The sequence below is a fragment of the Anabrus simplex genome, chromosome 1 (assembly GCF_040414725.1).
Source record: "Anabrus simplex isolate iqAnaSimp1 chromosome 1, ASM4041472v1, whole genome shotgun sequence".
Lineage (NCBI taxonomy): Eukaryota > Metazoa > Arthropoda > Insecta > Orthoptera > Tettigoniidae > Anabrus > Anabrus simplex.
The window spans coordinates 1,176,977,592-1,177,005,224 of NC_090265.1; the positions used below are offsets into that span (position 1 = coordinate 1,176,977,592).

General features: G+C 35.8%; 1 protein-coding gene across 2 annotated transcripts in view; it reads left to right on the forward strand.

Moving 5' to 3' along the window:
- Positions 1-27,633, forward strand: part of LOC136858164 (hemicentin-1) — a 709,155-nt gene that overhangs the window by 97,101 nt on the left and 584,421 nt on the right. For both annotated transcript variants that reach the window (XM_067137503.2, XM_067137504.2), the window contains exons 4-5: positions 6,148-6,270; positions 13,142-13,529. In XM_067137503.2, the coding sequence (XP_066993604.2) occupies positions 6,148-6,270; positions 13,142-13,529 (511 nt within the window). The remainder of the gene's footprint in view (positions 1-6,147; positions 6,271-13,141; positions 13,530-27,633) is intronic.

The following is a 27,633-nucleotide window of genomic DNA, read 5'->3' on the forward strand; positions in this document are numbered from 1 at the left end:
TGATGAATGACGTTGCACCTTGTTCAGTGATGAATCGTGGTTCTGCACTACCCTTGATGACAATGTCTGTGAGTGTGGTGGCGACCTGTGGAGAGGTCCCATTCTTCCACTGTTTTGGAGATGCACAGCAGTGTTACTCCAGGCGTCATGGTGTGGGATCTAAATTAAAGTACTGTATAAAATGTCCACCTATTTAATATTACACATTATAATCTTACAGATTATGTAATAAATCTTGCATCCTCATGTGTTACCTCTCATGTGACAGTATCATGGTACCATTTTTCAACAGGACAATGTTTGTCCACACATAGCACACGTCTCTATGAACTATCTGTGTGATTTTGAGGTTCTCCATGGCCAGCAAGATACCCAGATTTGTCCCCAATAGAACGTGTGTAGGAACAACTCAGACGTCAACTCCATCGTAGTGCCAGTATCCAGGATATCAAGACCAGTTACAACAGTTGTGGGCTAGTTTCCCTCAGGAGAGGATACACCGGCTTTATGAGACCCAGCCCAGACTGGGTGCAACATCTTACTGATAAGTGGGCCTGTACTGCCAAGTTTTGTGTATATTTGACTGATTTTGTAATCGCTGAAATAATATCACTAAGGGGTGGATGTAAATTCATGTCATATTTTTGCTTGAAAAGTCATATTTTTGGACAAATTTAAGATATTGGTCATATTTCTGCTTGATGAGCAATAAAGTCATATTTCCTGTCATATTCTAAGGGCTTTCATACTGAGTGAATTCTTGTGGCAAGCTATTCAGCAACAGAATTTTGCTGTAATAGTTATGGATCTATTTGTGGACTGAATATTACTCTGTATGCGGAAATGGGCAGGTAGTAGGTAACTGGAATTATGAATAAGGGATTTCTCGGAATTTCCTAATGAGGAGCACAAAGTGATTGACAATATTCAGGAGAAAGACATCCTGGGGTGCACACATAGCTAATGAACTGATATTTCTGTTTCCTAGGAAATAGAGGACTGTCAGGCTTGTTTTGAGACCACTTCTTCAGTGTAGTTTCAACATGCCTAAAACTTAGTGATTAACAGACAATGAATGTAAGAAACAAAACTGACAAATGTTCATTTATATGCCTAAATTATTTATAATGTGAGGTCATATTTTTTTTCCTTTTCCGTCATATATTAAAGATTTTTGGGTCATATTTGCTTGCATATTTCAAAGATTTTTATGTCATTAAAATCTGCCCCTTAAATATCACATACCCTCTCAATACATGAAGTTTCATTTTGTTTCCCCTCTCCTGAGTGCTTCAATTTCTTTTATCAGGCAGTATATGATGCTATTTTACTTTAACAGTTGAGTTTGGTGTGGAATGTCTTGAAACATTCTTCTACACAGAGACCCACTTCACAGTCTGGGCACCAAAACACTGTCTCTCTTCAAATTTTCTGCATGTAGTACATGATTAAGAGAGAAGAATTTCATATTGTTCCGTACTGAAGTGAGTTCACTAATAAATTAATAGTATTGAAAGGTTGAACCATTTTATACTTCCTTTTAACTTATTAGTGTAGTACATGACACGTCATTTATTTGGCCTACTCATTCCCTTGATAGGTGGAATTCTCTCCGGAAAATGCCTTTCAGTAAGTTGAGGCACGCCAAAAATTAAAGATAAGTTAAATTGCAACCAATGTTTCGTGAGCTACATTGAGCAGACCGGAAGAAGCTTTTTAATTAGATATAAAGAACACGTCAAGGCCACCAAGCACAAAAAATATTCCACCATGAGCACTCATATAACAGAGTCCAATCATTCCTTCACCTCCATAGAGCAGGACATAAAAATTCTTTATTTTTATAACAAGGGCAATTTACTCAACGTTTTAGAAAACATCTTTATTAATATAGACCAAAAATGCAATCCTGCTTACAATTTAAATGAAATTTCAGAAACTGTGAACATAATTTTCAAGGCATTACTCAACAGTTCCTATTTTGTCAAGCCTCGTAACAAGCCTCCATGCAGTTGCTCCCTGCCTATTAGTTCCAGCCTTCCCCTACTCCCTCCTCATACCAGCTTCCATCACACATGGCCTCCACAGTTTGCCTCCAGTCAACCATAAACATTTACACACGCCGAGCTAGACTTTCTTGGGTTGGCGGGAACGTAAGTAATCAAATGTGCCACATTTTATTTTTCATTCATTCTTTTGTATTACAAGATGCTTCAAAAACTCGCCTACTTTTAATGCTAATAATAGCTGTCATTCTCGTTATAGGGCACTCCACTGCACATTCCACTTATGAAATTACAATCAGATATTCTGCCTACTGTTTTATCAAGAATTGTTAACATCACACTAACAAGATGAACTCAATACCATTTTACTGGAACCCTCACTCATGTCTAATATACGTTTAACAATCGTCTTCATTCTACTGGAACTAAACTTTATGCTCCATATCACCAAGTTTCTACCGACGCATCGGCAAACTGTATGTTAACACAGCATCATCACGTTAAGAAGACTCTATTACCAATTTTATTGAATCATCTCATGTGTTCAATATTTTAATTTTCACTTTTAACAGAATTCAAGTGTTTCTGATTATATTAGACATGTTTGTGAAATTAATAACTGGTTCGATAGAAGGCAGTTCGGTTTTAGGAAAGGTTATTCCACTGAAGCTCAACTTGTAGGATTCCAGCAAGATATAGCAGATATCTTGGATTCTGGAGGTCAAATGGACTGTATCGCGATGGACCTGTCTAAAGCATTTGATAGGGTGGATCATGGGAGACTACTGGCAAAAATGAGTGCAATTGGACTAGACAAAAGAGTGACTGAATGGGTTGCTATATTTCTAGAAAATAGATCTCAGATTATTAGAGTAGGTGAAGTTTTATCTGACCCTGTAATAATTAAGAGGGGAATTCCTCAAGGCAGTATTATTGGACCTTTATGTTTTCTTATATATATAAATGATATGAGTAAAGGAGTGGAATCGGAGGTAAGGCTTTTTGCGGATGATGTTATTCTGTATAGAGTAATAAATAATTTACAAGATTGTGAGCAACTGCAACGTGACCTCGATAATGTTGTGAGATGGGCAGCAGGCAATGGTATGTTGATAAACGGGGTTAAAAGTCAGGTTGTGAGTTTCACAAATAGAAAAAGTCCTCTCAGTTTTAATTACTGCATTGATGGGGTGAAAGTTCCTGTTGGGGATCATTGTAAGTATTTAGGTGTTAATATAAGGAAAGACCTTCATTGGGGTAATCGCATAAATGGGATTGTAAATAAAGGGTACAGATCTCTGCACATGGTTATGAGGGTGTTTAGGGGTTGTAGTAAGGATGTAAAGGAGAGGTCATATAAGTCTCTGGTAAGACCCCAACTAGAGTATGGTTCCAGTGTATGGGACCCTCACCAGAATTACCTGATTCAAGAATTGGAAAAAATCCAAAGAAAAGCAGCTCGATTTGTTCTGGGCGATTTCCGACAAAAGAGTAGTGTTACAAAAATGTTGCAAAGTTTGGGTTGCGAAGAATTGAGAGAAAGAAGAAGAGCTGCTCGACTAAGTGGTATGTAATACCAATACAAATGGTCCGTCATTGGACATTGGTATGTTCCGAGCTCTCAGCGGAGAGTTGGCGTGGAATGACATTAGTAGACGAATAAGTTGGAGTGGCGTTTATAAAAGTAGGAAAGATCACAATATGAAGATAAAGTTGGAATTCAAGAGGAAAAACTGGGGCAAATATTCATTTATAGGAAGGGGAGTTAGGGATTGGAATAACTTACCGAGACATTTAATAAATTTCCAATTTCTTTGAAATCATTTAGGAAAAGGCTAGGAAAACAACAGATAGGGAATCTGCCACCTGGGCGACTGCCCTAAATGCAGATCAGTATTGATTGATTGATTGATTGATTGATTGATTGATTGATTGATTGATTGATTGATTGATTGATTGATTGATTGATTGATTGATTGATTGATTGATTGATTGATTGATTGATTGATTGATTGATTGTGCTCAGATCACTAGCATATTCAACATTTTAACTGGCACAATGGCAGTCCGAATTATTTGTAATGTGTTTTTGTCCTTGTCCTTTGTGCTTAACCTTTAAACTTTTCGGCTGATGATGTCTACAAGATAGATGAAACATGCAATGATGTAACCACAATGATGCACACAAAATATTGTCAACTTGTGTACATGGATTTATTTACAATTATTTACAAACTGAATGCACATAACCTTAATCACTGTATCACAAACAAAACACTTCACTCGAGAACATCAACAAAGCCATCATTTTAACAACTGCCTATCACTTTAACATTGAGACTGCAACCACTGCATGTCAACTACCAACTTTACTAAGCCAATTCACATACTTCAAACACTCGTTAATACGATGCACGTCTGGTCAGAACAACTTCTGTTAAACCATGATCTTACTAAACAATAACTCGTCTCTACCACTAAGACCACCTCTTTATATATATGCCTGGCCAGGCTTCTAGAAAGATACATTTTCTCATAAATTCTAGAGTGTTTAAGGCCCAGATATAATGTATAGAATATTCTACCAAGTTTGCATCTACCCAGTACCATTCTGGATATTATAGTGTGTTGCACAATTCTGTAGTCGATTACAAATCATTAATACAGGTAATAATAAATGAATTACAGGTTCTTACATATAAATGTCTAGGTACATGTTTCATGACCTAACCTCACACATAATGCGATCATTCGACTACGTAAATAGTAATAATAACAATAATATTAATACTAATTGGATGTAAATACTTCATAGCCATACATTACAAGCAATTAATAATAGTAATAATCATAATCGTAAAATAATAATAATTCAAGCTCGATAATTGCATTACTTACCCATGGGTGAGGGAATATTGTTTTCAAGTTATATCCGTTATACACTTGCGTCAAAGTCAGGCATCACTCAGCAGCCATAACAGACTCATCTATGAGATGCGGCTCAAGTAGTGTATTCAACAGACTGAAAAGCTTTTAAGTTACATTTACTAAGTCAACACTGGAAGGTATGGCTTTCTTCTTAACAAATTATTTCTGCCTGCCTAACATTGTTGACACCATCAAAGAAAATGACCACCTTCTCCTTACCTTCTACTTACCTCAACATCTGCTTTAATTCCTGGATAACACACTACCCTGGTTCCCTTTCTTCCAAAAATTGTCCAAAATATCTAATAATAGAGTCACCCATGATCAGAGCCTCAACCCCAACCATCTCATTAGATCCCCTCCTCTCCTGATCTTACTTAACTTCCCCAGCAGCTAGAGAACCTACTTCCTCCTTGCTTCTCTGCCTCTCATGACTCTGTTCCATCCACGTCCCTTTTCTTATCTTGTACTCTACTTTTCCCTTTCCTCTTGTCTCGCCCTCTTCTGTAACACTTCCCTGTTCTACAGCTTCCCTCTGCTGTTCTATCTGCAGTGACTCATACCTCACTGATACTTCTCCTAAACTCACTCTCTGAGGAGAACACTTAATCCTCATTTTCCTTCCCCTTAAAATATTAGCCCATCTGTCTTCCACAACTTCTCCCCTTCTTTCCCCTTCTTCCTTGTCTACCTACCATATCCCTTACATTGATTGAAGGAGACCTATCCTTATTCCTGTCCTCCGGTAAAAGCCTATTTATCGCCCTCAAACTTGCTACCTCTTCCCTTATTTTCCTTAATGCCTGCTCACACCCATGGTCCCTAGCCAATCATAAGGATTTATTTTCTTGTATGATTTCCCCATTTTTTGTTAGTTGTTAATAGTATGTATCTCAACAAAAAAAGAATGAGCACATGGTATTGTATATTTCTCATTCAATATCTTATCAGAATTTTAATTATTATAAAAATCAGTTCACTTTCCATGTAGATACAAAATCTGTGGATACCCACAACAAACACTATATCTGTTGGTTTAATTATTATTGAGAAAAGTGTACCTATGATGTATTGATACAATACCACACATTCATTCTCTTTTTGAGTGACTGTACATATCAAACATCTGTTGCTGAAACCAAATAAATACTTAGCCTGATTATTCTTAATGCAGAAAGTGTGTTGTTAATTTGTACATTATATGTTCTTCTAGATAGTAATTGTGATGACTGGAGAATGCAGTGGATATTCAGATCCTGGATACCTGGTTTTTGAGAAGATAGCCTCAGCTTCTGCTGGACAGGTGTTTAACATAAAGAAACAAGAAGTGAAAGACGTATGTTCAATTATATTTTAAAATTCAAGTCTACTTGTTTTTGTTTATTTGATATTATTTCCTTAAATATTTGTTCTTGGAAGGAAATGAGCATGTTCAAAATATGATCCACTTGCAGAAAACAGTAATTATTGGTAAAAATAAATAAATAATAATAATAATAATAATAATAATAATAATAATAATAATAATAATAATAATAATAATAATAATAATAATAATAATAATAATAATAATAATAATAATAATAATAATAATAATAATAATAATAATAATACTTTATTAATGGTAATACCATTTTACATAACAATAGAGAAAAATAAACAGTTCAGTGGAGTATATTTATTTATTTATTTATTTATTTATTGTCTTGTTTTATATGGCGGGACTCAGGCTATGAAGCCTGCTATTCTGTCCGACCATACATACACCTACATGAAGAGTTAAATATACACTAAATTATCTACAGTTTAATATCTTAAGGTAGCAATTAAATGTTTTAATTAATCTAAAACTTAACTATGATCTAATCCTACTATGTTATAAGAAATCATTATTATTTATTAACCAGGTTTGACAGAGTTTCTTAAAGCGGAGGTGGTTTGACACGCTCCTAATTTCAGCAGGTAGGGAATTCCAAATTTGGCTGGCGGCGACTATAAATGATCTACTGTAGCCAGTTGAGCGGTGAATGGGAATGCTTAGTACTGCGGTGGATGATGATCTGGTAGGAATACTAGAAGGTGATGCTAGGTAATGGAATTGTGTGGCAAGGTATTCAGGTGTGTTAAGGTTCAGTATACGATGTAACAGGGAAAGAGTGTGTAAATTTCGTCGCTCTCTTAAGCGTAGCCATGAAAGCCTAGCAAATGCGGGAGAAATATGGCCAAACCTTGGTATATCTGAAATAAATCGAACGCATGCGTTATGTGCCTTTTGGAGCTTGATGGAAAGTGAGGCATTCAGGTTACTGTATACTACGTCACAGTAGTCGAATATTGGCATTACCATACTTTGGATAAGCAGTTTTCTTACATTTTGGAGGAGTAAATCTCTGAGTTTTTTAAGGGAATGTAAGGAATAAAACACTCGCTGACATATACCTGTTACATAATCGTTCCAACTAAGGTTTTTATCCATTATCATCCTTAAGTTTTTAACTGTGTCTTTGAATTGTAACTGAGTGCCTCTTAATGTTACTGAGTGGGTATGGATGTCTGTAAGTCGTGCGTGGGTTTTTTGGGTAGCTAAAAGAATACACTGTGATTTTTGGGCATTGATCTTTAGTGCATGGTCATCGGTCCACCTACATATTCTTTCTAGGTCGTCGTTCATATTATTTATTGCAGTCGGTAAGTCACGAGGGTGTGCATGTGTATATATCTGTATGTCGTCTGCGTACACATGATATTGACAATGTTTAATTACTTGTGTTAGTCCTGAAATGAAGATCGAAAATAGGAGTGGCGCTAGCACTGACCCCTGTTGTATTCCAGTCTCTACAGATTGCCATGAAGAGAAATTTTCACCTGTAGATACACACTGCCGGCGATCAGAGAGATAGGAATACATCCAGGATAGTGTGCTTTGTGAGAAATTAAGAGCACGTAATTTTGCTATTAGTATGTCCGTGTCAACGCAGTCAAAGGCCTTACTAAGGTCTAGAAGAGTTAAAACAGTAACTTCTCCCTTATCCATAGCTACTCCTATGTCGTTTGTAACTTTAAGCAGTGCAGTAGTTGTGCTATGATTGCTTCTAAAACCAGACTGGTATTTGTCAAGAAGCATATTGTTATTTAAATATGCGGTTATTTGTCTGTGAACTATTTTCTCCAAAATTTTGGACAGAAATGGTAAAATGCAAATGGATCGATAGTCTTTGGGTTCCACGGGATTGTTGGTCTTGGGGAGGGGGCGAACAATTGCATATTTCCAAAGGGAAGGGAATATGCCGGTTATCAATGAGGTATTTATGATGTGGGTTAGAGTTGGTAGGATTACATCTAGAGTTTTTAACAGTAACTGTGGAACAATCTCGTCACATCCTGTCGCAGTTGTCTTTATTGATCGTGCAATTTGTCTTACTTCTGCAGGAGTTACGAGGGAAAAATATAACTGTTCTCCTCCATTGTTAGTATTGCCATTGTGTAGAATTTTGCTAATCGTCTGTTCTTTTGTTGTCTCGTCAATGTTAATGGGTCTTGTAGTAAAGTATTGGTTTAAATCATCCAGTGATATTTTAACGTCAGCAGTATGTATTTTATTTCCGCCTATGCCCATTTTTTTAACGGTTTTCCAGATTGTTGTCGTGTTTCGGGTTAGCAAAATGTTCTGTGAGTGTCTTATTTTAGCATTCCTTACGGCCTGTGTGGTTCTGTTACGAAGGGTCTTGTACAGGTCAAAATCGTTTGGTATTTGGCTAGTTTTAAATTTTCTGAAAGCTTTGTCTCTCTCTGTCATTAAGTCTCATATTTCCTGCGTCATCCATGGAGCCGCAGGGTGTGTTACACGAGCAGTGCGTTTTGGCGCGTGTTTATTAAGGAGAGCTAGCAGTTGTGTGTTTAAGAACTCCACTTTATCATCTATATTATCTAAAATATGGATATTATGCCAAGGTATGTTTGCAGCATCTTCTAATAGGGCTTCGTTATTTATACGTTTTAGATCTCTGAATGTAATTAATTTAGGTCTGTACTTGGGGCATTTAAGTGAATAAGCTAAATAAATTAAGTCGTGGTTGGATAGTCCGCAAGCAGACATTTGCCCGTGGGTCAGTACTCTGTCAGGGTTATTCGTCACAATTAAGTCCAGTAATGTATGTGACGTGGCTGTGTGATGTGTTGGTTTAAGTGGCAAAATTGTCATGTTACAAGATTTAAATATGTTGATTAGTTGTTTAGTCTCAGTCATTTTGTCGTTAAGGATGTCAGTATTGAGGTCTCCTAGTAATAAAACATGCTCATACCTGGGTAGGAGGTCAAGTAAGATGTCTTCAAGGTCGGTGATGTATCCAATCTTTGGTGGGCGATACACAACACTCAGTAAGCACTTTACACCTAAAGCCTCAATTTCAATGAACATGAACTCGGGCCTTGCGCAGTATTCACTAGTTGTTTTGTAAATTATTTTATATTTTAAGTCGTTCCTAATATACATAGCTACTCCGCCGCCGGCTTTACCTGTGCGATCATTTCGGATCAAGGTATAATTTTCGAGGTGGACAAGAGAATCTGACAACCACGGTTTCATCCAGGTTTCTCCGTTCATGACGATGTGAGGGTTGACATTAGCAATAATGTTACGGAGTTCGTGGAAGTGAGGAATTAGACTTTGAACGTTAGCATGTACTACCTGCAAGGAATTTGGAAAGTTGTTAAAAGCATTTGTAAGCGGATTAGTACTAGGGGGCTGTGTAGGTATGGGAGCGGAGATTCCGCTCAGCTGACCACCAGTAACCTTGCCGAAAATAGAAGCATGTTCAGCACTCTCGCTTTGAGTTGCCAATCTGTACGCTATCTTGCCTAGTTATTATATGTAAATCTAATGAAGATATAGTCTAAAAGTAATAGTTTGAATAGTAATTATAGTCTAGTAATTAAAAGTATATGTAGGAAAATATGTACAGATATATACACAGGTTATATTACAAGTAAACACAGGAAAGCAATAGTCAGTTCTGGAGATTATGTAAGTGATTTCTAAATTTTGACATTGAGCAGTTAAATATATCAAAATCCATTTTGTTTAGAGATCTTGACATTCATTCAGTTGGTCCATTGAATGCATAGTTAGTTCTATGCCAATTTTTAGACAATGTATTCTTGAACTTTGTGCGTCTGTCTGGTACATGTACGTTAATTTTTTTCAAGGAGTTGTGGACAATTCACCAAGGAATGAAGCAATTTAAAAATGAAGAGTGTATCCATGAATTCACGGTGTTGTGACAGACTATGCAGATTTAAAGACTGTTGTAAGGCTATATAATCAACATTTTCATATGAAAATCCTGCTCTAAATGAATATAAACAAAGAAATTTATGTTGTACTGAATCCAGTCTATGGATAGAGGTCTGATGAGAAAGGTTCCATACAGGTGTACAGTATTCTAGTATAGGACGTACCATAGATACATACAGCAATCGCTAGGTAGCTAAGTTTGAAAATTCTCTGGAATATCTAGTAATGCAATGCAATCTTTGTAATGATTTCTTACAAATATTTTCAATATGTTCATTAAATGATAGATTATAAGTGAATAACACACCAAGGTCATTAACTTGTGAAACAGGAGTTAGAATGTTGTTATTACTAAATTAGTATGGTACTGAAATTATATTTTCTTCTTGTTTAAAAAAAACTATATTATTTTACATTTCTCATGATTAAGTTTTAACCCATTTCAAATACAGTACTTTTCCAGATGATGTAAATCTTCTTGAAGTTTTAAACAATCAAGTTGACAATTAATTTGCATAATTTTTTTGCATCATCAGCAAACAAAAGCAGTTAAGAATTCTTAAGTATATTTTTAATGTCATTTATGTAGAGAGTAAAAAGTAAAGGCACAAGGTGAGACTCTTGAGGAACTCCACTGGTAACAATAGTAAGTGCAGGAAAATGATTCTTTATTTTAACAATCTGCAGACAATTTTTAAGATATGATTCAAACCAGGAGAGAAGAGGCCCATTAATTCTGTAACCTGTTAGTTTTTGCAACAGTGTCAAAAGCTTTTGAGAAATCTGTATAAATGCAGTCCACCTGAGAGTGATTCTCTATTGTATCCAAGAGGAACTGATAGAATAAAAGAAGATTGCTATAGGTTGACCGTCCTGAAAAGAATCCATGTTGCTCATCAATGATGATGTTTCTAAAGTGAGGTGTGATCTTATCAAGAATTGTTGAGTCAAAAATTTTGGAAATATGAGAAGGAATTGTAGCTGGACTATATTGTTTTATGTCAGTTTTATCACCATTTTTGAAAACTGGACTAAGAAATCCTTTCTTCCATTCCACTGGAAGAACACCTTGGTTTAATGATAAGGATAATCATATGACATACTATTACTGTTCTGATAAGAAGAATAAATAGACAAAAAGTGTTTAGCAAAAAGTTTGACAATATTTTCTCCAGTATCTGCTGTAACTTCATTAAGATGCATTGTTGAAGGAATATTTACATGGCCTTTTAGAACTTAGATATTGCCAGAATTTCTGTGGATTGGAAGCAATCATTTATTCACAGTAGGAGACATAGTTTTTATAGCAAGATTTGGATTCAGACTTGCATTCGTTTCTTAATTTTGAGAAATGTTGATAATCACTATTGTGACCTGATATTTTGTACCTCTTGTGTGCCTTCTTTTCAATAATCAGTGACTTCAGTTTATGATTATACCACTTTGGGAATTTGGGAGTCTTAAAATTCTGTATAGGGATGTACAATTCTATGCCATAGTGTAGTACTGAATAGAAGATTTCTACTACTTTATCAACTGATACATTTTGAAACATCACCTTCCAGCTGAACTGTGACAGGTAATAATTTAGTCCATTATAGTCACCATTTAAAAAGTCAAAATAAGAACTATTAGCAGGTAAGGAACCCTACAGCAGATTAAATGATGACCTGTAGACAGTAAGGTACTAGATAATTGTACACAAACTTACTGACAGCCTCCTACACAAAGAACAAAAAATAATACCTTTGGAAATCAAATCAAGGAGATGTATGTGATGTTAGTGTCTTCCACTACACTCACAGAACAACTTGCTATAGTTTAAAAAAATTAGGTTACTAGAGCATACAGAACAAATAACAAAACACTGAAAAGAATATCTGGCTGACAAACATATAGTTGTGCACAAATTAATCTGAGCAGGATTCAGAAAAGAGATCTTGTCGTAATAGTCTAAAAGAACTACAGAAAATTAGTTCTGCAACTACAGAAGAATCATACTTTAATACTTGTTCTAACATTTTCTCTCTTTTAAATATATAGGAGATAAAGAAGGATACTTTAGAGACAATAAAATAAAATAATTCCTCATCGTAATTACCAGGTCTAGTGGTAAGAGTGTTAGGAGGTTGATTAGGATACGAAATTTCAAAGTTTTCTTTATCTTATAATTGAATGTCTCTAAGGATATTTATGTTATCTCATTTTTTAGGATCTATATAGAACTATATAGAACAGTACTAATATGTTTAGGGATGGATTCCACCAATTTTGCTGAAATATTAATCATTTCTTCATTGTGGAACAACGTCCTGATAAGGGAACAAATCCTGTTCACTTTTATTGAATTATCCAGTTTTGACATTTTCTTGTTATAAATAGCCCATAAATTTTCAAATGGGCTGATATTGGATGAGTCAAGTGGCCAAGTGAATACTTTAGATGTTACTGTCATCAAATAATTTGTTCACCTTTATGGGTGTGTGACTTGTTGTATGATCTTACTGAAGACACCATTCTCTATGGGATGCCCTTGTTTCACACCACCTCTAATGGGAAACTCTCATGGTGTGCACTGAAGGAGATTTATATTTTGTTTTATATGTACAGTGAGTCTATGCTGGAACATAAGTGAAATATCGATGAAGCTAGTCAACCGTGGTTCTAATTTGAATTTCTAATTTAAGCTGAATCTTTCTCAGGAGCTTGATCTTAATGTTCAAAAAACTATCAAACCCTGTATAATATGACCAAAAATAAATTGACCCTATGGGCACAGTTGTTGTTCTTTTGAGCCTCTAGACAGGCACAATGTCAATTAGACCAGAATAGCAACAGGTTGGGAATTGTATCCTAATTTTTTGAAGATAAATTTTAAGGTTACCATCTTCAGCTATCTCTTTATTTGTTTCAGGTCCTGAATTACGTGAAGGAGTCAGTCCAAGAGAGAAATAAGGTAGTGGTTGTGTCTGTGGATAAGCCTTCAGCTGGTAGCAGTGCATTTTCAGTTCCTGTAGATGCCACCATGGTTGTTCTTAATGTAGCACTTTCAGGCAGGGACCCAAAAATAACAGTCATAGATAATCATGGAGTTAAGAAGGAAGGAGTTAAGGTCTTGGATGTACCTGGAGGTCTTGTGGTGAAAGTCTTGAATCCTGAACCAGGAACATGGCTGGTAGATACTTCAAGTTCTTCTGCATATTCTGTTCGAATTACAACAGTCAGTGAATTTAGTTTTATTTATGGTTTTTCAACAATTCCAACTACCAATATGGCTGAAACTGCTAAAAGACCATTAGGAGGTAAGTATTACTTTTGACTAAGGCAGTGATTTTAAACTTATTTATTCGTAGATGCAGTGTGTCAATTTATATATCAAACAGTCAGTCGAATATTTCATATCGTTTTATAAATAAGTCCATCACTGATCGTCCAGTATACATTGTTGTCTCATGGCTTGTGTGTATAAGATGCAGTCTGAATGTTGAGTGATTTTAGTCTGGTTCTTGAGACTAAATTAATATTTTTATGCAATGAATTTTTTGTGACTTCATGAGCAACTTAAGTATTTCCTCCTTGCTTTATAGTGTTCCAGAAGCATTACAGATTTATTGGTGATGAGTGTTTGTTATTCTTACAAAACAGTAATGACTCAGCAGTGGCTACAATGGATGAGAATTTTTGGAAAAATGCTGTAATCTGTCATGTAGACCCATTTATCCCTGCATTTGAACCATTTCAGAATTATTTAGATCATCTTGAAGCATTTTTTAAGTGCAATGAAAACTTCAGGGAGGTTAGGAAGGATGTGTGTCATTAATCATGTTGATCAGACCGGACATGTACGGCTCCTCAGAACCATGTGTCATCAGAGAAGCCTAAAAACTTGCCTTTTGAGAAACTCCATGAAATTCTGCGTGAACACTTCATGACTGGAGACCTGAAAGTTGCTGAAACTGTAAACTGAATGAAACTGTACCAACCGAGCTCGATAGCTGCAGTCGCTTAAGTGCGGCCAGTATCCAGTAATCGGGAGATAGTGGGTTCGAACCCCACTGTTAGCAGCACTGAAAATGGTTTTCCGTGGTTTCCCATATTCATACTAGGCAAATGCTGGGCCTGTACCTCAATTAAGGCCACGGCCGCTTCCTTCTCATTCCTAGCCCTTTCCTATCCCATCGTCGCCATAAGACCTATCTGTGTCGGTGCGACGTAAAACAAATAGAAAAAAAGAAAAAGAAGGAAACTGTACCTGATTTTGTAGTTGCTCTGAAATGGCTACCAACAACATGTAATTATGGTGATATTTTTATCAGATTCTCTCAGGGATAAATTTATTTTTAGACTACGAGACTATGTTACAAATATAGTTTGTCAGAAAAAAGCATGAAGTTTGATCAAATCATCAGATTCACTTCAGTTATGGAACTTGTACAAAATCAATTAAAGGGTAATATCTGAAGATGAGAATACAATGAGTCTCCTTGACCGAGAAATTCTGGCCACATTCTTCACATATATCTTGATGGTCACTATTTCACACTAGTTATGGATCATCTGCTGCTGCAAACAATTTTTAATCTCACAGAAAGGATTTTGCTGAAATATTAATCATTTCTTCATTGTGGAACAACGTCCTGATAAGGGAACAAATCCTGTTCACTTTTATTGAATTATCCAGTTTTGACATTTTCTTGTTATAAATAGCCCATAAATTTTCAAATGGGCTGATACTGGATGAGTCAAGTGGCCAAGGGAATACTTTACTGTCATCAAATAATTTGTTCACCTTTATGGGTGTGTGACTTGTTGTATGATCTTACTGAAAGACACCATTCTCCATGGGATGCCCTTGTTTCACACCACCTCTAATGGGAAACTCTCATGGTGTGCACTGAAGGAGATTTATATTTTGTTTTATATGTGCAGTGAGTGTATGCTGCAACATAAGTGAAATATCGATGAAGCAAGTTCATATCATCCAATCAGTGATAGGCGTGAATGTAGCTTGGTGGGTAGTGAAATATCATGTGAGGTTGTCCCTGAAACAAAAAAGAAATGCTACTTCTGTGGACTTAATTATCACAGCAGGAACTCTTGTATAACAAGGGAGGCCACTTGCCATGTCTGCTCAAAAATCGGCCACTACGCAAAGGTGTGCAAGAATTCAAAATCTTCAAGCTCCACCAAATCTTGCCATTGTCATACTATATTTCTAACTTCTCTTTCTCCACAGGGATGTTTATCTAAAGCTATAATACACATCCATTTGAATGGAATGAAGACCAATGCTCTTGTTGATACAGGCAGTTCAACAAGATTTATTTCTGAGAAGCTGGTCCAAAAGCTCAAAGTACCTATTTCTGCTAGTGGTCTTACTGTCACTCTGGCTTCAATGTCGCTTAGCTCTTTAGTGAAAGGAGCCTGCTCTGTAGAGATAAAAATTGAAGACCATATATACAAAGATGTTGAACTTAACATTTTGAGCGTCACAGAGAACCTCTGAGTATCTGCGGATTAACAGTAGCTAAAATCGAACCTGTTCGACTTTTTCAAAATATACCTCCAGGTTGCAAGCCAGTCGCCATCAAGTCCCAACACAACACAGCAACTGGTACCAAATTCATTGAACAAGAATTTCAGCGACTTTGAATGAGGATGTTATAGAAGATAGCTTTTCTCCATGGCGTGCTCAGGTTCTTGTCACCCAATCAGAAAGCCACAAGCGCCGTATGGTAGTTGACTATTCACGAACAATAAATCAGTATACCGAGCTCCAATTCCCACGTATCGAGGATATAGTCAACAAGGTAGCAAATTATGAAGTATTCAGTTCAGTTTATTTGAAAAACGCCTATCATTAGATCCCCATCTGTTAGGAGGATCACCCTTACACAGCATTCAAAGCATGCGGTAAACTTTGGTAGTACAAATGGATTCCGTTTGGCCCCACAAATGGAGTACCTTGTTTCCAAAGGATAATATATACGATCATCAAAAATTAATGACTTACTGGAGTTGCAGCTTATCTAGATGATGTCATTGTGGGTGGCAAGAAACAAGGAAGAACACAACTTAAATTTGAAGAACTTGAAGGATGTCAAAAAGTATGAACTCACGATAAACGAGAAGAAGAGTATCTATTCGTTCAAAACAATAAAGCTATTGGGTTATATTATCTCCAATCATGAAATTCACCCAGAACCTGATCGATTGACACCTTTACAAGAGCTCCCATTACAAGCTGACACTGCTTCTCTTTCAAGAGCGATGGGCATGTTCGCTCATTTTGCCAATTTCATCCCAAGATACTCCCAGAAAATTAAGTGGTAGTTTTCCGGTAAATGACAAAGCTATTGAAGCATTTAAAGCCCTGAAAGATGATGTGAAAAAATGTACTGGTTTCAGCTATAGATGATAAAACTATGTTCACTGTAGAGACTGATGCTTCAGAACACACCATTAGAACAACACTACCGAGCTCGATAGCTGCAGTCGCTTACGTGCGGCCAGTATCCAGTATTCAGGAGATAGTGGGTTCGAACCCCACTGTCGGCAGCCCTGAAGATGGTTTTCCATGGTTTCCCATTTTCACACAAGCCAAATGCTGGGGCTGTACCTTAATTAAGGCCATGGCCGCTTCATTCCTATTCCTAGGCTTTCCTATCCCATCATCGCCATAAGACCTATCTGTGTCGGTGCAACGTAAAACAAATAGCAAAAAAAAAGAACAACACTAACACAAAATGGACGCCCCACTGCTTTCTTCTCTCACACACTCCACCAATCTGAACAATGACATTCATCTGTGGAGAAAGAAGCTCAAGCTATCATTGAATTTATGAAAAAATGGAGACATTACCTGCTAGGAAGACATTTTCAACTCATCGCTGACCAGAAGTCAGCTTTATGTTTGATGCTGGACATCTTGATAAGGTGTAGAATGAGAAGATACTCCGCTGGAGGCTGGAACTCTCATGTTTTGATTATGAAGTAGTTCACAGACCAGGACAACTTAACAAAGCTGCAGATGCCTTCTCCAGAGTTTATTTGGCTGTTCATTGTTGCGGATCTAAACTGAAGATCCTTCATGAAGCTTGGTGTAACAGGTAAAAAGTTATTAAAACTTCATTAAGTCAAAGAATTTGCCTTATTCACTGGAAGATGTAAAGAAGATCATATCAGCTTCTAAAATTTGAGCTGATTTGAAACCAAGATTCATCAGGCATGAAGGTAATCTCATCAAAGCTACCCATCACTTTGAGTGCATCAACATGGACTTTAAGGGACTTAAACCATCCTAATCTAGAAACCATTATCTCCTCATATTAGTTGATGAATATTTCAGATTTCCTTTTGCCTTTCCTTGCCAAGATGTCATCTTTTCCACTGTTATTTATAAACTTAAGCAACTTTTCTCCTTCCTATGTTCACTCCGTTTGAGGCTCAGCATTCATGTCTCAAGAATTGAAAACATTTCTTCATGAATGTTGGTGTTGCGATGAGCAGGTCGACTCCATACAATCCAAGAGGCAATGGCCAAGCAGAGAAATATATTGGAGTTGTGTGGAAAACAATATAACTCGCCTTGAAGTCAAAGGTAATGGATATCCTACAGTGGGAAGAAGTTGTACGTGATGCCCTCCATGCAGTCAGATCACTGCTATCTGTTACTACGAATGAAACTCCCCATGAGCGGATGTTTAAGCAGCAGAGAAAATCCAGTTATGGACACTCAGTCCCCTCATGGCTTCTGACTCTAGGTCCAATACTCCTAAGGAAGCATGTCAGGCAATCGAAGTATGGGTCACTCGTGGAAGACATTTCTCTTCTTGAAGCAAATCCCAAGTATGCTCATTTACAACATCAAGATGGAAGGGAGACTACTGTTTTGACTAGAGACCTAGCACAATAGCCTTCTCCAATAGGCATTTCTGAAAATTAGGAGGGAAGAAGATGCCGGAGGAGCAATAGATAGACAACATTCTGTGGAAGTCCACAACATTGCCACGCCCTTGCCTCATCACACAGATCTTCAGTTCCAGCTCCATGTGAGATGGAATCTCCAGAATTATCAAGGTCAGAAGAAAGGGGTCCAACCGCCTCTCCCACACTTGACCAGCTACTGAGATGGAGCGCAAGAACCCGTCATTGTCCTACGTACCTTAAAGACGATTATTTAGGTGGGGGTGAATGATATATTCTTATTTGTATGATCTCTTTAGCACTTCTTAGTTCGCTTTTAAAGTTGCCTTATTTGTATATTTTCCCTGACACTTTTTAGTCAGATGTTACTGTTGCCACTGAGTTGAATTTGTTAATGTACCAATTGGTCATCTTAAGTTTAATAAAACCTTATAAAAGTGATATTACGGGTTCATTCACTTCAGTAATGAAATACTTTCCTATTTGACTCAAGCTATAGGGATGTGATCTCATCACTATTTCCCACATCCTATAGCTGGAACATCTAAGTGAGTTCTTTTTCATGCTAAGGAATATTCCTCATTTAGTTACACATCAGACGCCTGCTGAAATGTTCTTTAAATATGTGCCAAGAATCACCATCTACGCTGTCCCTGAGTGCCTGTTTTAAAAGTGCTAACAAGTCTCAGTTTCTTTTAGAAATATCAGTATTAATGAGAAAGTCATACATTCTACCACAAACTATTTATCTACATTATTCATTTTGATATTTTCATAAGTTAAGAATCTGATGTCTTTAAATCATTGTTACCCAATTGATCTTGTGTCCACCACACAAGCAAAAACTAGGCATTTTCTAAAATATTTTGTATTTGAAAGTAGGTCTTTACTGGATACTGTGAAATAAAGTTATTTTACTGCACATGTGCAATAAAGTAACTTTGAATGTCTAAACTCATATAGTGTGTAAAACTTAACTATTGGCCCTTGTGGCATAAATAACTATTCCTCTTCTGTAAACAATTTATAACCTACAAGCAATTATCTGCGGCTTCGCTCGCATGGATCTCGTAATTTGATCAAAGTAATCATTCCTCGGCATTGTACTAAGACATTATCTGAAAATTCCTAAAGTATAAAATCTCACACAAAAATTGAGTTACATTTACCCCAGAAATTCTTTGTAAAACATGTTTGTGGTATTACCTTTTGGGGCTAAGACATCCATGCTACATAGAATTGTACACGTGAAATACAGTCTTCTCTCAAGTCGAAAAATAAATACACGTTTCTTTATTTTTAAAGGAGATTCCAAATACCTATCCCCACATCTGTAACATCTTCAGTTTTTGAGATATACATAAGTATCCCTATAAAAGAATTCAACCCCTTGAACAGTCCTTCCCCCACCCCCATCTAAGTGTATTTTCCGAAAACAAAAATACATGTTTCTTTATTTTTAAAGGAGATTCCAAATACCACTTTTCACGTCTGTAACATTTTCAGTTTTTAAGATATAAGTATCCTCATAAAAAATAATTCAATTATTTTTCACTTCTTTTCACCTCCCGTTAAGTGCCGTCTTCGAAAACAAAAAGGTACATGTTCCTGTATTTTTAAAGGACTTTCTAAATACCAAGTTTCTTGCCTCTAACATGTTAAGTTTTTGACATATAATGTAGATATACTGGTAGTCATTTTAAAAATTCATCTGCTTTTCCAATTCTTTTCAGCCCCTTAATTGGAATTTTCAAAAAAAAAAAATACATGTTTCATTATTTTTAAAGGAGATTCCAAATACCAGTTTTCAGGTCTGTACATCTGTAACACCTTCAGTTTTTGAGATAAATGTACACTCATAAAAATAATTCAAATTCTTCTTCTTCACTTCTTTCCACATCTCTCTCGCCTCAAGTGGACTTCCGGAAAACAAATAATACGTGTTTCTTTATTTTGAAAAGAAATTCAAAATACCAACTTTCACGTCTGTAACAGCTTCAGTTTTTAAGATAAAGTATCCTCATAAACATATTTCAACTCCTTATTTACTTATTTTCAACCCCACACCCCTTACATCCATTTTCCAAGAAAAACTAATGCTTGTTTCTTTATTTTCAAAGAAGATTCCAAATACTAATTTTCACCTCTGTAACATCTTCAGTTTTTGAGATATAAGTATCCTCATAAAAGTAATTCAACTCATTTTTCACCCCAGCCCGTTAAGTTGATTTCCACTCCCCCTCTCCAAAAAGTGTGTGTTTCTTTATTTTTAAAGGAGATTCCAAATACAAATTTTCACGTCTTTAACATATTTAGTTTTTTGAGATATAAGTATCCTCATGCAAAGAATTCAACTAATTTTTCAATTCATTCACTCCCCTTAAGTGGACTTTCCTAAGAGTAAAGGACACGTGTTTCTTTACTTTGAAAGAAGATTCCAAATAAAAATGTTCATGTCTCTAACATTTTCAGTTTTTGAGATATAAGTATCCTCATAAAAAGAATTCAACTTCTTTTTCACCCCAGCCTGGTAAGTCAATTCCCCCATTCCAAGAAATGCGTGTTTCCTTATTTTTAAAGGAGATTCCAAATACAAATTATCACATGTGTAATACTAAGTTTGTAAGATATAATTTTCTCCATAAACATAATTAAATTTTTTCACTTCCTTTCACCCTCTCCTTTTAAGCAAATTTTCTGAAAACCAAAAATACTTGTTTCCTTATTTATAAAGGAGCTTCCAGATGACATCATGACTGTAACATCTTCGGTTTTGAGATATATGTTTCCTCGTAAAAAGGAATTAAATTCCTTTTTCACCGCTCCCACCCCGAAGTTGATTTCCACCCCAAAATACGTGTTTCTTTATTTTTAAAGGAGACTCCAAATACTAATTTTCACATCTGTAACATCTTCAGTTTTTGAGATACAAGTATCCTTGTACAAAGAATTCAACTAACTTTTCAATTAATTTACCCCATAAGTGGATTATAAGCATCCTCAAGAGCTTCCAAATATGAATTATCACGACTGTAACACCTTCAGTTTTTGAGATATATGTATCCTCGTAAAAGGAATTCATCCCCGTTTCCCCAAGTTGATTCCCCCAAAATGCGTGTTTCTTTATTTTTAAAAGGAGATTCCAAATACCAGTTTTCACGTTTGTAATATCTTTACATTTTTTTGGTATATATATATATATATATATATATTCATACAAATAATTCAACTAACTTTTCACTTCTTTCTCCCCCCTCCCCTGTTAAGGGTTTATTCTGAAAACAAAAGAATATGTGTTACCTTATTTTTAAAGGAGATTCCAAATACCAATTTTCACGTCTGCAACATGTTACGTTTTTGAGATATGCTGTAAATATGCTAATTTTAAAAATTCACCCCCTTTTTGAGTTCCCCTTAAGTGGATTTTCAGAAAAAAAAAAGTATTATAATTATTTACTTTTACAGGAAATTCCAAATACTAGTCTTCAAATCTGTATAAATATAAAATGACTTGTCCTGATTTACTGATTCATCATCGCCGAGCCAAAACTACTGGACATAAAGAAATAAAATTTTGGGGATACATTCATATTAACATGTAAGTGCTCGCTAAGAGAGGATTTTTGGATTTTCCATCGCTGAGGGGATGAAAAGGGGGGTTAATTTTTAAAATGAGGATATCTATATCTCAAAAACCTAAAAGTTTATAGGCGTAGAAATAGGTATTTGGAATCTCCTTTAAAAATAAAGAAACACATATTTTTATTTTCAGAAAATCCCATTAAGGGAGGGTGAAAAAGGAGGGAAACTGGTTGAACACCTTTTATGAGGATACTTATATCTCAAAAACTGAAGATGTTACGGACATGAAAATTTGTATCTGTAATTTTCTTTCGAAGTAAAGAAACGCGTAATCTTTCATCTTTGGAAAATCCACTTAAAGGGGGTGAATTAATTGAAAATTTAGTTGAATTCTTTGTATGAGGATCCTTATATCTCAAAAACTAAATATGTTACTGACATGAAAATTAGTATTAAGAATCTCCTTTAAAAATAAAAAACACAAATTTTGAGGGGGTGAGAAATCAACTTGGGGCGGGGGCGGTGAAAAAGGAGTTTAATTCCTGTTTATGAGGATACATATATCTCAAAACTGAAGATGTTACATTCGTGATAATTGGCATTTGCAAGATCCTTTATAAATAAAGAAACAAGTTTTTTGTTTTTGGAAAATTCAATTAAGGGGGAGGGTGAAAGGAAGTGAAAAATTTAATTATTTTTATGAAGAAACTTATATCTCATAAACTTAAGGTTACACACGGGAAAATTCGTATTTTGAATCACCTTAAAAAACTAAAGAAACATGCTTTCTTGGAGGGGGTGGGGGAAATCAACTTAATGGGCTTGGGTGAAAAAGGAGTTGAATTATTTTTATGAGGATACTTATATCTCAAAAACTAAACATGTTAGAGGCTTGAACATTTGTATTTTGAATCTTCTTTCAAAGTAACACGTGTTCTTTTGTCTTCGGAAAATCCACTTAAGGGGGGGGGTGAATGAATTGAAAAATTAGTTGAATTCTTTGTGTGAGGATAGTTATACCTAAAAAACTAAAAATGTTAAAGACGTGAAAATTTGTATTTGGAATCTCTTTTAAAAATGAAGAAACGCGTACTTTTGGGGAGGGTGGATCAACTTAACGGGTAGGAAGGGGGGTGAAAATGGAGTTCAATTACTTTTATCAGTATATTTATATATCAAAAACTGAAGATGTTACAGATGTGGAAATTGATATTTGGAATCTCCTTTAAAATTGAAGAAACAAGCATTTGTTTTTTTCGGAAAATTGATGTAAGGGGTGTGTGGTTGAAAATAAGTATGTAAGTAAGGAGTTGAAATATGTTTATGAGGATACTTTATCTTAAAAACTGAAGCTGTTACAGACGTGAAAGTTGGTATTTTGGATTTCCTTTCAAAATAAAGAAAGTATCCCACTATCGGCAGCCCTGAAAATGGTTTTCCATGGTTTCCCATTTTCACACCAGGCTGTACCTTAATTAAGGCCACGGCCGCTTCCTTCCAACTCCTAAGCCTTTCCTATCCTATCATAGCCATAAGACCTATCTGTGTCGGTGCGACGTAAAGCCCCTAGCAAAAAAATAAATAAATAAAGAAACACGTATTTTCTGTTTTCGTAAAGTCCACTTAAGGCGGGAGGGGTATGGAAAGAAGTGAAGAAGAAGAAGTTGAATTATTCTTATGAGTATACTTTATCTCAAAAACTGAAGGTGTTACAAACGTATAGACATGAAAACTGGTATTTGGAATCTCCTTTAAAAATAATGAAACACTAAATTTTTGGTTTTCGGAAAATCCAATTATGGGGCTGAAAAGAATTGGAAAAGCAGGTGAATTTTAAAAATGAGTACCGGTATATTCTTATCTACATTATATGCCAAAAACTTCACATGATAGAGACAAGAAACTTGGTATTTGGAAGGTCCTTCAAAAATACAGGACCGGGCGAGTTGGCCGTGCGGTTAGGAGCGCGCAGCTGTGAGCTCGCATCCTGGAGATAGTGGTTTCGAACCCCACTGTCGGCAGACCTGAAGATGGTTTTCTGTGGTTTCCCATTTGCACATCAGGCAAATGCTGGGGCTGTACCTTAATTAAGGCCACGACCGCTTCCTTCCCATACCTAGGCCTTTCCTATCCCATCGTTGCCATAAGGCCTATCTGTGTTGGTGCGATGTAAAGCAAATAGCAAAAAAAAGAACAGGAGCCTGTACATTTTTGTTTTCGGAGAAGGCACTTAACAGGTGGTGAAAAGAAGTGAAAAATATTAGAATTTTTTATGAGGATACTTATATCTTAAAAATTGAAGATGTTACAGACGAGAAAATTGGTATTTGGAATCTCCTTTAAAAATAAAGAAACACACATTTTTGTTTTCGGAAAATACACTTTGATCAGGTGGGGGAAGGACTGATCAAGGGGTTGAATTCTTTTTATGGGGATACTTATGTATATCCCTGAAACTGAAGATGTTACAGATGCGGGAATGGGTATTTGGAATCTCCTATAAAAATAATGAAACATGTTATTATTTTTTCGACTTGAGAGAAGACTGTTTCTCACGTGTACAGTTCTATGTTGCATGGTCGTCTTAGCCTCAAAAGGTAATACCACAAACATAAAGGAATTTCTGGGGTAAATGTAACTCAGTTTTTGGGCGAGTTTTTATACTTTAGGAATTTTCAAATAATGTCTTAGTACAATGCCGAGAAACGATTACTTTGAACAAATTACAAAATCCATGCAAACGAAGCAGCGGGTAATTGCTAGTCTGTAATATGTTACGTGTCTGAGATAATTTTCAGATATAATCTTTCTAAAAATTCACCCCGTTTTGTCACTCCTGTTTACTCCATCCATCCGTCCGTCCGTCCGCTGCTGCCGCCCAGGTGGCACATTCCCTATCGGTTGTTTTCCTAGTCATTTCTTAAACAGTTTCAAAGAACCTGGAAATGTATAGAACTGGTAAATTATTCCAATCCCCAATTTTTCTTCCTCTGAACGAGCATGTGTGTCAGTTAGTAATTTTGCAAATGTACCTAATATAATCAGAAATAATATTTTCCCAGAGCTTACATGCAACACACATCAAGCTAATTGGCCTGTAATTATCCACTTGATGTTTATTGCCTTTTCCTTTCTACACTATTATTGTAAAGAAAAGTGATAGGGAATCTGCTACCTTGGTGTCAGTCCTTTTCCTTAAGATATAAAGCTTGCTGTTCAATATTTTTCTACTTCAGTCATCTCTCTGTTTTCCAACTTGATCTTTTCAATTCATAATTTTCTGGGCCTCTACAGTGATCTCTTTCCTTTCATTTTGCTTAAGTATTTTGTTGCTATCTTGTTATCATCTCTTTGCATCCTGACCCATACAAATGAAGTCTAAGTTTCTCCATAAAATCAAGTACTGATACCTTGAAGTAGGGATGCCATATGTTTTCTTTTTCCTGGACATGTCCTCTTTATAACAGCATGAAATGCATCTGGCTGGATTTTTGAATAACTTGAAAATATCCTTTTGGGGGGGGCGGTTGAGAAAAGATGATTTAAACTTCACCACCACATTTAAATAGGCAGCAATTTTTGTTTACAACCATTGTTTGCTTCCGTTTTCTTTTTAGCTTAGCGTTATTTAGAGGTTGTGTCTGTGCATAAATTGTGTATAAATTGAGTTCTGAAAGTTTTATTAAGTATTATTTTGCCATAAATACAAAAGAACATGCTGAAATGAAAGTGCTTATACAATGATCTGTTGATTGAAAAGTACAGACTTCAAGAATCGTCAAAATGACTCAGAAGCTAAATGTTGAATCTGCCCTCCTGGAACGTACATCTCAGTTGCAAAGGCATGAAATCAATATTTATTTTTTAAATATCAAACTATAAACTGCCATAACAATAATAATATTGAGCTAAATTTCAAAATTAATGCTTACAAAAAGTTTTGTGATTTTCAAACTAATCCAGGTGGTTTGGACTTGGAAACAAATGAAAAAAGTTGTAAACATACAAACAATCTCCAATCTGCTTGCTTCTCTTCAAAAATTAACACGTTTTTTGCTCCTAAAGGTAGTAAAGTGAGTGACTTAGCCCATCCAGTAAAGTGCCCTTGCTTTTCATGCACTGAGACATCACCGTAGTTTTAAATCCATGAACTACACCAATAACCTGCAAAAAGTTCATTATAAAGAGTCTGCTGTAGCAAAGGAAGTTTTATGTGGCAGAACTAAAACTGAAGCGATCATCAATTTTGTTTTATCTGCACATTCAGTTGGCATAACTATGCAAGTTATAGATGGTACAGTGTTGCAACTAATGGAAGCAATCATGGTTCATTGAAGATATTCCCAATTCTTGTACAGTACTTTGATTATAAACATGATGGGATTAATACTAAAGTTCTTGAGGTTAAAAGACAATAGCTAGTTATGTAAGACACTCTACAGAAACTTGGGTTAGAAAAGAAAGTGGTAGCTTTTGCGGGAGACAATGTCAACACAAATTTTGGTGGGATTAAAAGAGGTTCAAGAAGTAATGATTTTAATGACCTAAAAAGTGACCTAAATATAAAGTTGGTTGGAATGGTTTGTCTGAACATGTGCTTCATAATTCTGTTCAACACGCCCTCAGTGTAGGTTTGCTTACTGATAAAGATTCCATTATTTTGAACATTTTAAATTACTTTGCTATATATACTGTTCATACTGAAAAGTTACAACAGTTCTCAGAACTCTATCCTCATTCATACCAAGAGATTTTTTGAAGATGGGATGAGTGAAGTGAGGTTATTATTTGTGCATTCTCTGATGTCCATATTTAATGCCAACATTCCTGAATTGAGAAGAAATAAAAATGTGTTGCTGTAACTGTCTCTGTGGTAGAATCTACAGTGGAAAACTACAGGAGAGACATAGTCATAAATTTAAGTTTCTTAAAGTGAAAGAGATTCTTGAAAAGAGGAAGGAAGGTTACAGTGCAGAGTGTGATAATTTTGAGAAGGAAGTCAGAACTGTTTATGACTCAGTAATAGAGAACTTGAAAAAGTGGCTGCCTCAATATGAACAATTTCAACTATTTAAATGGATGAAAGTAGGGAACCATGGGAAAATTCAGAAAAAATATATTATGCCTGTAAAATACAGATATCATAATTGATGATGTACTGTGTTTTGAACAGTTTGGTAATTTTCTGAATTTTATGAAAGCAATGAAAAGAAATAAAACTGAATTAGCAGGTCAGTTGTGGTGCAAATATTTTAATGCCACCAAAATCATCATGCCATTCAGAAATCTTGAAGTTAGCCGAATTTTTCTTTTCTATTCCAAGTCATAATGCAGACACAGAGCAAATATTTTCATTGCTTGATCCACAGTGGACTAAGGACAGAGACTGTAAAAGGTGTAGTGTGTTTGCAGTGTAACTTCAAACATTTCAGTTGCATCCAGTTTCACCACTATTTGGAGGAGAACAAAATACATTTACAGAATATTTCATCTTCAAAAAATTAAGAATGGCACAGGGAAAAGAAAAAATTAATGAGAAAGGTGATCGGCTGATGGACTGTGATGAAAGTGAGGCCGATAAAAGTGATTAAGGTGCAGTGATTCCAACAGTAGTCTGTGTTCTCTTTTTTCAGGCTGGTGGTCCTCTTTCCTTAGGTTGCTGATATGGTATCCATACCTTGAAGTCAGTTACATTCTTTCTTATTTCTAGATTTTTTGAGTACCGGGCGAGTTGGCTATGCGGTTAGGGCCTCGCAGCTGTTAGCTTGCATCCGGGAGATAGTGGATTCAAACCCCACTGTCGGCAGCCCTGAAGATGGTTTTCCATGGTTTCTCATTTTCACACCAGGCAAATGCTGGGGCTGTACCTTAATTAAGGCCATGGTCACTTCCTTCAAA